The sequence below is a fragment of the Magnolia sinica genome, chromosome 12 (genome assembly GCF_029962835.1).
Source record: "Magnolia sinica isolate HGM2019 chromosome 12, MsV1, whole genome shotgun sequence".
NCBI lineage: Eukaryota > Viridiplantae > Streptophyta > Magnoliopsida > Magnoliales > Magnoliaceae > Magnolia > Magnolia sinica.
The window spans coordinates 23,060,951-23,078,215 of record NC_080584.1 but is presented as its reverse complement, the minus strand read 5'-3'; the positions used below and the strand labels follow the sequence as shown (position 1 = coordinate 23,078,215).

Here is a 17,265-nt window from a genome sequence, read left to right as displayed (position 1 = left end):
TACACGACGTTCTGTATTCGGGAACGTAGAATTCGAACCGAGTCCGAATCGAGTATTTCGACAAAAGGTGCGGACTATAAACGTTTAGGTTAAGGTTTTCAATGCTTTCAATGTCAGCTAATGATTTATTTCTAACTTGATTGCTACCATATTGTCTTAGATACGATGTTTTTGATATAACATACATGTATGAACTATGTTGAATAAAAGATGCATTCCATGTGTTTGTTGAAATATTTGAATGAACATGTAAATATGATTTGCGTTTGATATGCCTACTAATCTAGGATTCATGGTTGCCATATGCATGCTGACCTCTTTGTATAAGGATTTGCTGAAATATACGTTGTAACTAACCTAGTCTATATATTTGGGGAAGCGTAGCTTAAGTGTTTGATAAATTGTCTGAATGATGAATTGTTGATGATTTTTAGTTATTAAGGGTATTGAGATAGGATTCTCAATTACCTTGTTCATATGTATATTTCTTTCATGTAATCTTAATTTCGTTTACGCGATTTATGGATAAATTGCAAGTGTTAGGCATATGCTCAATGTGTATGATGAAATGCTCAAATGAGAGATTTATTCGGATTGTTTGTTAAATGCTGATATGATTATCACATGGATCTACTTGTTGCATCTGAGTAAGATTGGGGCCACAACGTAGCCCAGACAATCGGTAACAATCCATGTACAGGTGGCCGAATTAGTCTCGCCACATTGGGTAACTCGATGAATCTGAGTCACACAATGATCGTCAACAATGGTTAGGCCACAAGGGGTGCTTATGCGCTCCATGTCAATTAAGTCAACATGTGCTCATACTAATTAAACTTGCCAAATAAACTGATCGGCCTATTGTGTGTTTACCATGTATGGATGTTACTACTTGAATCTAAGGTACCACTTACCAACATAAAAGTCTGTTTCAACTATGGTACCACGATCCACTAAGACTTATGGCCAGATATGGTGGTGTATGGGACACCATGTTCGAGCTGTCGGCCTGCGCTAGGGTAACGAGCCTCCCCATAGTGACCAGTGAGCAAAGAAAACTTGTGAGCCAGGCATGGTGGTGTATGGGACACCGTGTTCGAGCTGTCGTCCTACACCGAAGTGATTAGCCACCCCATAGTGATCGCGAGTATAAACTTTTGAATTTGCCTATCGACTAGTTTTCATTGGGGATGATGCCCTACAACTTGTCTATCATATGTGGTTAACTAGGATTGACGACCCTATATGGATCCTTCATTTAGGTTAATGATATAAAGGGAGGTACCCTAACTTCCCAAATCTGCTGTATGATAAGCTTACTTGAGTACCCGGCTAACATCAACATGCACCACATTACATGTGCTTTGGCGAGGAAGTTGCACTTTAGGGAGTTTATCATGCGCGAACTTAGTTGTCGGAGTCGCCTGTGAGGGAGCTTTGTGCGAGGGCATGCATTATTATTGCACTCCATTCCTGCATTAACAAGAGTAGTTAGGAAGTGATTGTTGTATTGCTTTATCATTACTGCTTAATTGACTTAATAACATGTTAACCTTTACCTTATAGTACCACTGAGTTGATCACTCACTCACCAACCAGACTCTGGTTTAGATGTAAGTGATGGGGAAGCCTATGCAGTGGAGTTGGACTTCATAGATGAGAAGGAAGAATTCTCCTACTTTTAGCTCTTAGGCAGGTCTATGTAGACCTCGTGTTGATTTAACGGGATTACAGGGAAATGGATTAGTTGGACACTTTACATTTTGATATTTTGTCAATTTTGGAACAATACATGTATATATTCAGCCCAGTAACATACTCCTAATCTGGAGGTTGTGAAACACTTACACACTTAAATATATATGTTTCAGCCTTCCTCTTACTTAAATTAAATTACCTTTAGAGTACGATGTGCTGTTTTAGTATAATCTCACTCATGTTTAGCTCATTCATATGGACGAAATCTGAACATCATTATCTATGTTGCATAAGTGATGTGCTGAATCTCGGGAGTAGAGCTTCACTCGACCCTCGAGATCCGGGGCGTTACAAGTTGGTATCAAAGCATTATTTAGATTAAACTGGACCTAGATTATAGGTAACACAACGCGGCGATGAACTTTAGAAATGATCTTAGGATCCTAAAGTTTAGCTGACAGGCGAGACCGAACACTATAATTTAGCCAGTGCGCATCCTAGATCATGTAAACTGATCTCCGTCACTTTTAGGTTGTCAGTCGATGAGTTTAAATTGTTAGTCGATGAATTCTAAACCTAAAATAGACCCAAAGGGCACAAATCGCCCGTATGGAATTGTAAAATTGGACCATGCGGGGCTAAAACCCCAAAGTACGAAGTACGATGAGGCCTAGGGGGTCCCACGCGCACATACGACACCCCAGGAGGGGGTGGCCACAGCCCTAGGGTGGAGCCACCATGGGACACCCTAGAGGGGCTCGGCGGGGCACCGCCTACCTCCACAGTGGGGCGCGGCGGCACATCGCTGACCGGCCGGACATGCGGGTCCTCTCCCACATGTGGGGCCCCTCCTTTTAACCCCTTAGCCCCATTTCACCCCTACTCCAACATTTCTAACCCTTCAAATACCTCCAAATCCTCCAAAAACTCTCTTTCCCTCTCAAATCTCCTCCTCCACACATTTAAATCTTCTATTTCTTCCACATCTTACACCCATCCACCACCATTCCCCTAAAACTATTTGTCACAACCCTCCATCTTCATTATTTTCACTCCTTTGGGCACAAAAACCCACATTTTGTGTCTCATAAACTTCCATATCCTTAAAATCTACCTCATTCTCAAGCTTCTCCACTTCTATGACACTCTTTGAGCTTGTCATCGCCATTTTCTCCATCTCATCGCTTCTTTCTCTCATGGGAAAGAAGAGAGCGGCCCCAGATAAGGCCGAGCCGAGCTGTCCATGCCGTACTATGAAGAAGACGATTGCCGAATCAAGCGCAAGCACTGAGCAGAGGTCAAAATGAGACCTTGATCCTCGAATCTCATTAGAAAGGTCTCTGTTGGTGGGCGCCGAGCTCGGTAAGTTCCGCGATCGCAAAGTCGTATTTGAAGCACATGTCGATGAGAAGTTATTTGTACTGTATCCAGTTATCGACTTTCTCCTAGAGAATGGGTGGGGTCCCATATTTGAGGGAAACACTCATGTGAGTGAAAGCGCTGTGCGGGCCTTCTATGCCCACATACGGAACCCAATTCTGAAGCCTCTTTAGTTTACTATTCCTTTGGGGAGGCAGGAAGCCATAGTAGATGTGGATGTGATGGCCCATATCATGAGAATTGAACATGGTGTGGTACATGCTAGTGAAACTCATCTCGCTAGTGAGCGGGAGAGAAATCGCCACACACATTTCCTTTGCGGCCAACTTAAGGAGTGGAGGTGAGAAAATAGCCTCGCATTAACATGTATGGCGGCAGACTTCCGCCTGCTCCACCACATATGCATGTGTAATGTGTATCCTAGGTGGAGTAACCGCACAAAATGCACTCATTTTATGGTGGACTTATTTTACAGAGTTGGACAAGGGGAGAAAGTATGTCTGTCTACTCTTGCCCTGTCTCAGATAATCAGGATCGCGCTATCTACTCGAGGGGACGCATCCCTCCCATTTGGCCGACTTATTTGCAAGATTGCCCGCAACTTCGGTTTCAGACTTCATATGTATAATCTTTTGCCGATCCACTTCATCAGTGAGACTACACTCAACAATATGGGAATTGGTCCCAGGCAACGCCAAGCAAGGCTTGATGAGTACGAGGACGAGATAGAAGAAGAAACTGAAGAAGAGGAGGGAAGTGAAGAGGAGTTTGGTAATGAAGAAGAGGATAGCAATGAAGAAGAGGATGGTAGTGGAGAAGAGGAAGGCAGTGAGGAAGAAGAGCAGGAAGAAGAGGCAGAGGCCCAGGACTTAGATGGGGTATCTCCCACCACACATGGAGACCATCATGATTGGGCCGCCTTAGAAGCCAGCATGGCTAAGGTTGAAGAGAACCAGGCTTAGTTGAAGCAAAAATTTGAAGAGAATCAGGCTTATCTGAAATAGAAATTCAAGAGAATGTTGGGCACCTTGAAGTCCCTTCTGTGCTGTATATAGGATAAGGGCGTGCCTCCACCTTCGCCCGAGTCAGAGGACTAGTTATGTGTAGTCAGTGTCTTCTTGTTTTCTTTGTTCCTTGTCTTCTTTGAAATAGCCTTGATAGGCCTAGTTGGATGTTAGGTTAGTAAGTGTTGAAGATTTTTTTTGTTAAAATTAGCTCACATGGATTCTCTGTCATGATTCATGTAATATTACATCGTGTGTATTGTGACAAATTTTGTTAAATGGAATGCCTAGAACTTCTTTTGTTAAAAATGTGTACAATGCTTGGAAAGAATGGATGAGGTTATCCTGATCCAATGAATGTTATGTTGTCTGTTGTATACAGGAAATGCCTCCTAAAACTACTCGAAACACGGCCCGTCTCTTGCTTGGCGGAATGATAGACGGGGCCCCTTACCCGAGTGATAGCCAAACGGACCCTAATCTGGGTCCGAGTGGCGAGGCAATGTCGGATTCACAGCCAGCCACTGGCCCCACCAATAGGCCAACACCTAGTGCATCACTGGTTCTGGGACAGAACCGTGCATCTACGTCGACGCCACATGTGCCTCAGGGGGCCTCTCCCCCTGATAGGTTGGAGCAGATGATGCTCCTAATGTAGCAGCAACAACAGTTTTTAGTTACTATTGCAGGGGTCATTACCCAAAACATGAATATGGTCCTGCCTATGCCACCTATGCAACCTGCTAGAACTATGAACACAACTGGCTTATTCGAGCGCTTTCAACACCTCTGCCTTCCCACTTTTACTGGTACTCACAGACCTGAGGAGGCCGAGTACTGGTCAGACCACATTTCTAAAATGTCAAGGCCATTACACTGTACTGAAGCAGAGCAAGTTAAGATGGTTACGTATATGTTCGAAAAGGAGGCTAGTCTTTGGTGGGATATCGTCCTACGAATCGTCCCCACAGGACATGTGTGGGCGTGCGACGCATTCGAAACTCATTTCCATGAAAAGTACTTCCCCTTCACTTACCGTAATGAAAAGGAGGGTGAGTTTCTCCACCTTCGACAAGGAGGAATGACTGTGGCAGAGTATGAGAACCATTTCGTGGAGCTAGCAAGATATGCTCCTTTGATCCTAGTGAACGAGCTAATGAGAATGTGGCGGTTTTCAGAAGGGCTGAGACCCGATATACGCACCAAGATGTGTTGTGCTAGCATACCCAACTACACTGAGCTAGTGAGTATGTCCCTGCAAGCTGAGCAGGATGGTGAAAGGTTGTCCCGAACACGCATGTCAATGGGCCCAAGGCCTAAGCTTGAATTTTTGAGCCGACCATTTCTTGGCAAGAGGTCGCGAGTGAATTCGCCTCCCAGGCTAATGGCTCCACCGACCCAGTAGAGGCGATTTGATCTTTGGTGCATCTATTGTAACAAGACGGGCCATACAAAACCCTTTTGTTTTACCAAGATGAAGGACAACGGATTTACGCCGCCTTAGAAAATCAATCGCCAGCTACCACAAGTTATTTCAGCTCCACCTCTATGATCTGCACCACCAGCACAGCCATTCTACAGACCATCCATACCTCGAAATAGGCCACCTCAACGGCCTATTGCAATGCAAGTAAATTGTCCACAACAAGCTCGTGTACATGCACTTGTAGCTGAAGTATTTGAATCAGTAACTGCTGTACCGTTAGCCTTTGAAGTCACTGCTCACATTCAAGGTACACTTATATTTCTCTTGGTGGACACTGGGTCCACTATTTCTATGATAACATACTCTACCGTCAAACGATTAGGGTTAAACACTACCCCTATGGTTGAAGTGAGAGTCATCGCAGCAGAAGGAACTTTTACAGATGCCACTACGCTTTATAAGAGTTGCTCGATAGACTTAGGAAGCAGAGTGGTGTGCATTGACTTGATTGTCACCATGATATTTCATTATGATGTCATCCTCGGTATGGATTGACTCACCAAAATGAAGGCAGAGATTGATTGCGAAACCAGACTGGTGATAGCCCGTGGGTTCGAGGGCACGACCTTCACTTTTCCAGTTCATGTCAGTTGTCCTTACTGTATTCGTTGTTATGCTTCGTTATTGGAGGATCGCAATAGTCCATCACTTAGGGACACACAATAGTCCAAAATTTCATGGACGTGTTCAGAACGATCCCTAGACTACCTCCTCAGCGCAAGATCGACTTTACCATCGACCTTGTGCCTGACACGACACCTATTTCCTTACCGATGTATCGCATGCCTCCGTGTGAAATGGAAGAATTGAGAAAGTAGATTGATAATTTGTTATTCTCGGGTTTTATACGGCCTAGTATATCTCCTTGGGGAGCACCTGTGCTGTTTGTAAAGAAAAAGGACAGATTATTACGGTTGTGTATTAATTATCGCAAGTTGAATCACGTTTACTGAAGAACAAGTTTCCTCTGCCCAGGATAGACGACATGTTTGACCAGTTAAAAAGAGCACAATATTTCTCTAAGATAAACTTACAGTCAGGGTATCATTAGTTGCACGTAAGGAATGAAGACGTGCAGAAGACATCATGCAGAACTAGTTTTGGGCACTACGAGTTCCTCGTGATGCCGTTTGGACTTATAAACGCATCGGCCATATTCATGGATCTCATAAACCAGGTTTTTTGGCCGTATCTGTACCGATTCGTCATCGTATTTATAGATGACATTCTGATATACTCCAAGAGTCAGAGGGATCACAAAGAACACCTGCAAGCAGTTCTTGATACTCATAGGCAGAACCAATTGTTTGCACAGTACCGAAAATGCAACTTTTGGAAGGAAGAGGTTAAATTCTTAGGGCACGTGGTTTCCAAGGAAGGAATAGCCGTGGACCTTGCTAAGGTAGCCGCGGTACATGATTGGGAGCAGCCTAGTTCAGTAACGGAAGTGAGGAGTTTCCTTGCACTTATCGGCTATTATCACCGATTTATTAAAGATTTCACCAAGATAGCCCGACCATTATCTCAACTCACTCAGAAAGATCTTAAGTTCGCATGGAATGAGAAAGCAGAAGCAACCTTTCTGGAATTAAAGGACAAGCTGACGTCTGCTCCCATGCTAGTACTGCTAAAGCAAGGGGTCAAATATACTATATACACTGACACCTCTCGTATCGGTTTGGGATGTGTATTTATGTAGAAAAATAAGGTGATCGCCTACGCCTCGCGACAGTTGAGGAAACATAAAGAAAATTATCCCACTCACGACCTAGAAATGGTGGCAGTCATCTTCGCATTAAAGCTCTAAAGACATTACCTCTACGAAGAGGATTTTGAGCTCTTTTGCAACCGTAAGAGCTTAAGTACATCTTTATACAGAGGGACCTGAATATGAGGTAACACTGTTGGATGGAGACTTTGAAAGACTTTAAGTTTGAGGTCTCCTACCATCCTGGTAAGGCAAACCTTGTAGTCAATGCATTGAGCTACAAAAAGACTATATAATTTGTAGCCCCACTGATGATAGAAGAGTAAAATATGGTGGAATTCATGCGAGATTTCGAACAGAAGCTGATAGTGGAGGAATCATTCAAGAATGTCGCACACATCCATGTGTAGCCACTTATCGATGACTGAATCATTGTGGCTCAGCTCAGAAAGAAGATGAACTATTGGTAAAGATGAGAAGAAGTGCAAGTGACAGTGAAGAATCTGAATGGAGGGTTGGCTCGGATGGAGGTTTGCGATATCATGGCCGTATATGCATCCCGAATCTCCACGACTTGAGGAGAGAAGTTCTGGAGACTATACACAATTCAAAGATGGAGATGCATCTAAGCAGTACAAAGATGTATCGAGACATGAAGTGTTTGTACTAGTGGGACAACATGAAGGCCCAGATAGCAGATTATGTATCTTGATGTCTTACGTGTCTGCAAGTCAAGGCCGAGCATCGCTAACCCCTTGGTTTACTTCAACCCATGCCCATAGCTGAGTAGAAGTGGGATTTCATATCTATAGATCTCATTTCTGGGTTACCGAAGACGAGAAAGGGGCATGAGTCCATTTGGGTGATTGTAGACCAGTTGACCAAATCAGCCCACTTCCTCCCGATTAAAGTTTCTAATTTGGCAGATGATCTAGCCAAGCTACACATCAAGGAGATAGTATGACTGCATGGAGTTCCTATGGAGGTTGAGTTAGACCGAGACACATGATTCACATCTATTTTCTGGACTCGAATCCAAGAAGCAATGGGAGTGAAATTGAAGTTCAGTACCACATTCCACCCACAGACTGATGGGCAGACGGAATGGGTAAATCAGATACTTGAGGAAATGTTGCGAGCATATGTGCTTGATTTCAAGGACAATTGGGATGATTGTCTCCCTTATGTCGAGTTTACGTATAACAACAATTTTCAGGCAAGTATTGGCATGGCTCCATATGAGGCCATGTATGGACGCCCATGTCGAGCTCCACAATTTTGGGTAGAAGTTGGCGAGAAGAGTTTGGTTGGCCCAAATTTGGTACAAGCGACCTCAGAGAAGATTGATATTATTAGGTGTCGACTCCTTATAGCCCAGAGTAGACAGAAGAGTTACGCTGATACAAGATGGCGATAGCTAGAATTTGAAGTTGGGGACCATGTATTCCTTAAGGTTTTTCCATTGAAAGGAGTCTTACATTTTAGCAAAAAAGGAAAACTCATGCTAAGATTCATTGGCCCATTCTAGATTTTAGACCGATTAGGTGTCATCACATACTGTCTTGCCTTGTCCACACCACTCGCAGGCGTGCACAACGTATTTCATGCATCGATGTTGAAGAAATATGTTCCTAACCCTACCCATATTATCAAATGGGAGCAAGTACAGCTAAGTGAATATGCTACCTATGTATTGCGACCAACGCGTGTCCTGGATAGAAAGGAGCAAGTGCTATGCAGTAAGGTTATCCCACTCGTAAAAGTGTTATGGACACACCACACTGAAGAAGAGGCTACTTAGGAAATGGAAGCCGAAGTCCCTAAGAACTACTCTCAGATCCTCGAGGAGTACGAAAATGTACTAATTTTGGGGATGAAATTTTTCTTTAAGGGGGGTAGATTGTAACATCTTGAAAAAAAATTCGTACAAGGACCTGAGTATCACCTCAGGCAGAAATACCTAAGGATCATATTCCGTAGAATTTTAGGTGAAAATAGGTTAAGTGCAAAACTAAATAATCAGTGGATTTAGCTCGAACCACCATTTACACAAATGGTAAGACCCAAAACTGTCAAAATCGCTAACTCGACACTACTTAAAGACTTAGGAGAAATCCCAAAAGCCTGTCGCTCTCGGGAGTACATTGAAATCCCATATCGGACCTAGACCGCACATCGAAAGTCCAATGACCACGAAACTATAGGGTTATATCCTTTCTACTGGGCTTGACAACCATTGTGGGAATCAAGCCCAAATAGTATCCAAAAATGCACAACTTGAGCCCCGAGTGAAGTATGTGAGAAACGCGAATACCTTTAGAAAATGTATTGAAACTTAAGTGAATTTGGGCCATTCACTCACGTGCGAAATTGAAGATTTTGGACCGTCAGTTTCTGACCAAACTTCACCCATGGGAAAAGGAAATTTCCCTGTACATATTCGTATACTTGTGGTCCCGATCGAGTAAGAACAACCGTCGATCTGACACAGGTCCTTCACGGTCAATCAGCTAATCCGATCGCATCGGAATCACATCCTGACATAGATACATTGTCAGAGAACTTACACTATGACGTAAGAGAGTAGTGGACCTCCATATGAGCCCCGGTTGCCCGAAACAAGCACCCTATGGTTATAAACTGAGTATACCATGGCCCTGGGGCCATTTACATCACTTCTGGGCCTATATAGCCCTTACACGACCCCATTTCTAAGCCATACTAATTTCTCTAACCCTAGGAAAGAGAAGAGAGAAAAGAAGAGAAAGGAGTGAGGAGAGAAAGGAAAGTTTGGGAGATCGTTGCTGTGATTCTTTCCCATTACTTCACGCCTCAAATCACCTTCCCATTTCGTTACACCATCGGTTTTAGCTATGGTTTGGGTAAGAAACCCTAACCCTAATCTTGATTTAGAGATCCAAATAGATTAATCGACAAGCTAGCTAACTGATTTTACTATTTAGGTACCTGATGTTCTGTATTCGGGAACGTAGAATTTGAACCGAGTCCGAATCGAGTATTCCGACGAAAGGTGTGGACTATAAACGTTTAGGTTATGATTTTTAATACTTTTAATGTCAGCTAATGATTTATGTCTGACTTGATTGCTATCATAGTCTTAGATACGATGTTTTGATATAACATAAATGTATGAACTATGTTGAATAAAAGATGCATTCCATGTGTTTGTTAAAATGTTTGAATGAACATGTAAATGTGATTTGCATTTTCTATGCCTACTAATATAGGATTCATGGTTGCCATATGCATGCTGACCTCTTTGTATAAGGATTTGCTGAAATATATGGTGTAACTAACCTAGTCTATATATTTGGTGAAGCGTAGCCTAAGTGTTTGATAAATTGTATGAAAGATGAATTGTTGATGATTTCTAGTTATTAAGGGTATTGAGATAAGATTCTCAATTACCTTGTTCATATGTATAGTTCCTTCATGTAATCTTAATTTCGTCTATGCAATTTATGGATAAATTGTAAGTGTTAGGCATATGCTCAATGTGTATGATGAAATGCTCAAATGAGAGATTTATTCAGATTTTTTATTAAAAGCTGATATGATTATCACATGTTATCTACTTGTTGCATCTGAGTAAGATTGGGGCCACAACATAGCCCAGGCAATTGGTAACAGTCCATGTACAGGTGGCTGAATTAGTCTCGCCACATTGGGTAACTCGACGAATTTGAGTCGCATGAAGATCGTCAACAGTGGTTAGGCCACAAGGGGTGCTTATGCACTCCATGTCGATTAAGTCAACGTATGCTCGTACCAATCGAACTTGCCAAACAAACCCATCAGCCTATTATGTGTTTATCATGTATGGACACCACAACTTGAATCTAAGATACCACTTACCAATGTAAAAGCCTGTTTCAACCATGATACCATGATCTGCTAAGACTCATGAGCCTGGCATAGTGGTATATGGGACACCGTGTTCGAGCTGTCAGCTTACGATGGGGTGACGAGCCTCCTCATAGTGACCAATGAGCAACACAGACTCATGAGCCAGGTATGGTGGTGTATGGGACACCGTGTTCGAGCTGTCAGCTTATGTCGAGGTGATTAGCCACCCTGTAGTGACCGCGAGTATAAACTTTTGAATTTGTCTATCGACTGCTTTTCATTGGGAGTGATGCCCTATAACTTGCTTATCATATGTGGTTAACTAAGATTGATGACCGTAGATGGATCCTTCATTTGGGTTAATGATATAAAGGGAGGTACCCTAGCTTCCCAAATCTGCTGTATGAATAAGCTTAATTAAGTAACCGACTAAAATGACCATGCACCGCATTGCATGTGCTTTGGCGAGGAAGTTGCACTTTAGGGAGTTTGTCATGCGTGAACTTGGTTGTCGAAGTCTCTTGTGAGGGAGCTTTGTGTGAGGGAATGCATCATTACTGTACTCCATTCCTACATTAATAAGAGTAGTTAGGAAGTGATTGTTGTATTACTTTTTCATTACTACTTGATTGACTTGATAACATGTTAACCTTTGCCTTATAGTAACATTGAGTTGATCACTCACTCCCACCCTGGGACGGTGTTTTAAAACACTAACCAGACTCTGGTTTAAATGCAGGTGATGGGGAAGCCTATGCAGCAGAGTTGGACTTCATAGATGAAGAGGAAGAATTCTCCTACGTTCAGCTCTTAGGCGGGTCTATATAGACCTCGTGCTGATTCAATGAGATTACAGGGACATATGGATTAGTTGGACACTTTACATTTTGATATTTTGTCAATTTTGGAACAATACATGTATATTCAGCCCGGTAACATACTCATACTCTAGAGGTTGTGAAACACTTACACACTTAAATATATATGTTTTAGCCTTCCGCTTGCTTAAATTAAATTACCTCTAGAGTACGATGTGCCGTTTTAGTATAATCCCACTCATGTTTAACTCATTCATATGGAGGAAATCTAAACATCATCATCCATGTTGCATAAGTGATGTGTTGGATCTTGGGAGTAGAGCTTCGCTCGACCCTCGAAATCTGGGACATTACAAACACAAAATCTAATGAAATCTCTAAGAATAAAGAGACATAAGTTGGATCAAGATCAAAATAGATCAAACTCCAGAAATCAAGAAAAAATTACAAAAATCAAACCCTAAGTGGAAAATTTTGGAGAAATGAGAGGGGGAAGCTCACTTGATTGAAAGTTAAAACCCTTCCTTTATCCTCAAATAATGCTGACTATAAATCTGAGTAACTTCTTCAAATGAATAATCAAATTGAGAAAAAAAAATCGAAAAGGAAGGCAATATGCATCATCAGCTCAAAACAAAAATAAAAAAGCAAAGCTCCAAACAATGAGATCCGAATGAAAAACAGATCTATTAGCAAGAATTGGATCATAATCCAACAAAATCTCTCAGAATTGAGAGATATAAGCTAGATTCATATTAAAATAGATTAAGCACTAAAAATTGAGCAAAAAACTATAAGTGGAAAAAAAATTGGAAAAAAGCTCAATCGTTTGAGGATCTGATGATCGGAGAGAGAGAGAGAGAGAGAGAGAGAGAGAGAGAGAGAGATGGTAGATCTGACGAAGACAAGAGAAATATTGGAGAAGACAGAGAGAAGAGTTAGGCTTCGGTTTGGTGAGGAGCCGCAATCGGTATATATGCCCCTTGTTTATCTAGCCTGCACAAAAATTGACAATGGAGGAGCAGATTTCGCAGCAGAGAACAAGCTTTTGCTCTCAGATCAAACACAAAACCCTAATCGCTAATATTGCAATGCAGAAACTACTCAAATCTAGTAAATGAGCTAGAAATGACAGGATTTTCCACTTCCTGAGCAATATTTCAATGAAATTCACTACCAAAAAAATGGGCAAAGGCTACGGATTAAATCCGTAGCCTTAGACCTAAGGCTACGGATTAAGTCCGTAGCTAGTCCGTAACACGACCGTCATCGTAGGTCCCATAACGATAGGTCTGGAACCTATGGCTACGGATTAAACCCGTAGCTATAGGTCTATGGCTACGGATTAAATCCGTAGCCTTTTCCCCTGTAGCAAAAAAAATAAACAGCTATAGATATTATTTGTAGCTGAAAGTCCGTAGCAATAGGCCAAAATTTAAAAGGCTACACCTATCTGATTATTGGCTACGGATTAAATCCGTAGCTATATGTTAAATAGCTACAGATATAATCCATAGCAATTATATCTGTAGCAAAAAGTTCAAATAGCTACGGATATTATTTGTAGTTGAAAGTCCATAGCAATATGCCAAAATTAAAAAGGCTACACTGTCTGACTAGTGGCTACGGTCAATATCCGTAACTATTTTGTACATTGAAAAATTAAATCATTTGTTCATTCAATTACCACCTGTTCATTCAATTACGACCTGTATTCAATTACCACCTGTTCATTCAAATACCATCTATACAATCATTCATTCATTCAATTACAAGTACAATCCTTCATTCATTCAATTACAATTACAATCCTTCATTCAATTAATTACAATTACAATCAATTACAGTTACAAATACAATAATGCTGAAAATACAAATCTTTGGCTTCATTAGAGAAATGTGCTCGACTTCACCGAATTTCAGCAGCTTCGTATATTCCATCATCCTACAAACAGTCATGTCATTCATAAATTAGAATGCCCATTAGAGAAAAGAAAGACAGTGAAAGAAGTGCATCATGTATAACCACTTTTTTTTTCTTAATGAATTTAAAAAAAAAAACCCAAAGAGGAATGAAATTGACACAAAAGAAATGGTCTCACCATATGATTATAGGTTTAGGTTTGGTTTAGGTTTAGGTTATAGGTTTAGGTTAAGGTTAGGCTATAGGTTATAATTAAGTTTAGGTTATAGGTTAAGGTTTAGGTTATAGGTTTTGGTTTAGGTTTAGGTTAAGGTTTAGGTTATAGGTTATAGCTTTTGGGAACTTAATTACAGGTTAAGGTTTAGGTTTAGGAAATCGGGTTCGGGTTCGGGATCGGGTTTAGGTTTGGGCTTTCAAGTTTAGGTTTAGGTTAGGGAGTTGAGATTAGGATTAGGTGTAGGTTTGGGTTTAAGAATTTGAGAATACATTTAGGTTTTAAGTTTAGGTTTGAGTTAAAGGTTTTAAGAAAGGTTATAAGTTTAGGTTAGGTTTATGTTTAGGTTTAGGTTTAGGTTTAGGTTATAGGTTATAGCTTTAGGGAATTGAGAATGGGTTATGGTTTAGGGAAAGGTTAGGTTTAGGTAATAGGTTTTGGGATTTGGGAATAGTTTTAGGTTATAAGTATAGGTTTAGGTTAGGTTATAGGTTAAGGTTTAGGGATTTGAGTTTAGGCTATAGGTTTAGGTTTAGGTTTAGGTCTAGGTTGAGGTTTACGGAATTAAGTTTAGGTTATAGGTTTAGGTAATAGTTTTAGGTTATAAGTATAGGTTTATGCTAGGTCATAGGTTAAGGTTTAGGGATTTGAGTTTAGGCTATAGGTTTAGGTTTAGGTTTAGGTTTAGGGATTTGAGTTTATGTTATAGGTTTAGGTTTAGGTTTAGGTTGGGTTTTAGGATTTGAGAATGGTTTCGGGTTTAGGTTATAGGTTTTGGAATTTGAGAATGGGTTCGGGTTTTGGTTATAGGTTTTGGTTTTGGATTTGAGAATAGGTTTTGGTTTAGGTTTAGGAAATCGGTTTCGGGTTTAGGTTTAGGTTTTCAAGTTTAGGTTTAGGTTTAGGTTAGGGAGTTGAGATTAGGATTAGGTGTAGGTTTAGGTTTAGGGAATTGAGTTTAAGTTATAGGTTTAGGGAGAGGTTAGGTTTAGGTAATAGGTTTTGGGATTTGGGAATAGTTTTAGGTTATAAGTATAGGTTTAGGTTAGGTTATAGGTTAAGGTTTAGGAATTTGAGTTTAGGTTATAGGATTAGGTTACGGTTTAGGTTTAGGCTATAGGTTTTGGGATTTGAGAATGGGTTCGGGTTTAGGTTATAGGTTTTGGTTTTGGTTTTGGTTTTGGTTTAGGTTATAGGTTTTTGAATTTGAGAATGGGTTCGAGTTTAGGTTGTAGGTTATGGTTTTGGTTTTGGTTATAGGTTTTGATTTAGGTTATAGGTTATAGGTTTATGTTAAGGTTTAGGTTTGGGTTAAAGGTCTAGGTTATAGGTTTTGGTTTTGGTTTTGGTTTAGGTTTAGGTTTAGGTTTAGGTAATAGGTTTTGGGATTTGGGAATAGTTTTAGGTTTAGGTTTAGGTAATAGGTTTTGGGATTTGGGAATAATTTTAGGTTATAAGTATAGGTTTAGTTTAGGTTATAGGTTAAGGTTTAGGGATTTGAGTTTAGGCTATAGGTTTAGGTTGAGGTTAGGTTATAGGTTTAGGTTTAGGTGTCGGTTTGGGTTTTGGGGATTTGAGAATGGGTTCGGGTTTAGGTTATAGGTTTTGGTTTTGGTTTAGGTTATAGATCTTGGGATTTGGGAATGGGTTCAGGTTTCGATTATAGGTTTTGGATTTGAGAATGGGTTTAGGTAATAGGTTTTGGGATTTGGGAATAGTTTTAGGTTATAAGTATAGGTTTAGGTTAGGTTATAGGTTAAGGTTTAGGGATTTGAGTTTAGGCTATAGGTTTAGGATTAGGTCTAGGTTGAGGTTTAGGGAATTGAGTTTAGGTTATAGGTTTAGGTTTAGGGAATTGAGTTTAGGTTATAGGTTTAGGTTTATGTTTAGGTTTAGGTTTAGGTAATAGGTTTTGGGATTTGAGAATAGTTTCAGGTTATAAGCATAGGTTTAGGTTAGGTTATAGGTTAAGGTTTTGGGATTTGATTTTAGGCTATAGGTTTAGGTTTAGGTCTAGGTTGAGGTTTAGGGAATTGAGTTTAGGTTATAAGTTTAGGTTTAGGTTTAGGTTGAGGTTTGGGTTTTGGGATTTGAGAATGGGTTCGGGTTTAGGTTATAGGTTTTGGTTTTGGTTTAGGTTATAGGTTTTGGGATTTGGGAATAGTTTTAGGTTTTAAGTATAAGTTTAGGTTAGGTTATAGGTTAAGGTTTAGGGATTTGAGTTTAGGCTATATGTTTAGGTTTAGGTCTAGGTTGAGGTTTAGGGAATTGAGTTTAGGTTATAGGTTTAGGTTTAGGTTTAAGTTTAGGTGTCGGTTTGGGTTTTGGGAATAGTTTTAGGTTATAAGTATAGGTTTGGGTTAGGTTATAAGTTAAGGTTTAGGGATTTGAGTTTAGGCTATAGGTTTAGGTTTAGGTCTATGTCTAGTTTAAGGTTTAGGGATTTGAGTTTAGGCTATAGGTTTAGGTTTAGGTCTAGGTTGAGGTGTAGGGAATTGAGTTTAGGTTATAGGTTTAGGTTTAGGTTTAGGTTTAGGTAATATGTTTTGGGATTTGGGAATCGTTTTAGGTTATAAGTATAGGTTTAGGTTAGGTTATAGGTTAAGGTTTTGGGATTTGAGTTTATGCTATAGGTTTAGGTTTAGGTCTAGGTTGAGGTTTAGGGAATTGAGTTTAGGTTATAGGTTTAGGTTTAGGTTTAAGTTTAGGTGTCGGTTTGGGTTTTGGGAATAGTTTTAGGTTATAAGTATAGGTTTAGGTTAGGTTATAGGTTAAGGTTTAGGGATTTGAGTTTAGGCTATAGGTTTAGGTTTAGGTCTAGGTTGAGGTTTAGGGAATTGAGTTTAGGTTATAGGTTTAGGTTTAGGTTTAGGTTGAGGTTTAGGGAATTGAGTTTAGGTTATAGGTTTAGGTTTAGGTTTAGGTTTAGGTTTAGGTAATAGGTTTTGGGATTTGGGAATAGTTTTAGGTTATAAGTATAGGTTTAGGTTAGGTTATTGGTTAAGGTTTAGAAATTTGAGTTTTGGCTATAGGTTTAGGATTAGGTCTAGGTTGAGGTTTAGGGAATTGAGTTTAGGTTATTGGCTTAGGTTTAGGTTTAGGTTTAGGTGTCGGTTTGGGTTTTGGGAATAGTTTTAGGTTATAAGTATAGGTTTAGGTTAGGTTA

At 40.4% G+C, this 17,265-nt stretch overlaps 1 protein-coding gene across 1 annotated transcript; it reads left to right on the top strand.

The window, feature by feature from the left end:
- The first annotated feature begins 4,467 nt into the window (after positions 1 to 4,467).
- Positions 4,468 to 5,487, top strand: LOC131219981 (uncharacterized). The gene is made up of 2 exons (XM_058214962.1): positions 4,468 to 4,660; positions 4,772 to 5,487. Exons 1-2 carry the CDS (start codon positions 4,468 to 4,470, stop codon positions 5,485 to 5,487), a joined length of 909 nt encoding a protein of 302 aa, XP_058070945.1.
- The last annotated feature ends 11,778 nt before the right edge of the window (positions 5,488 to 17,265 follow it).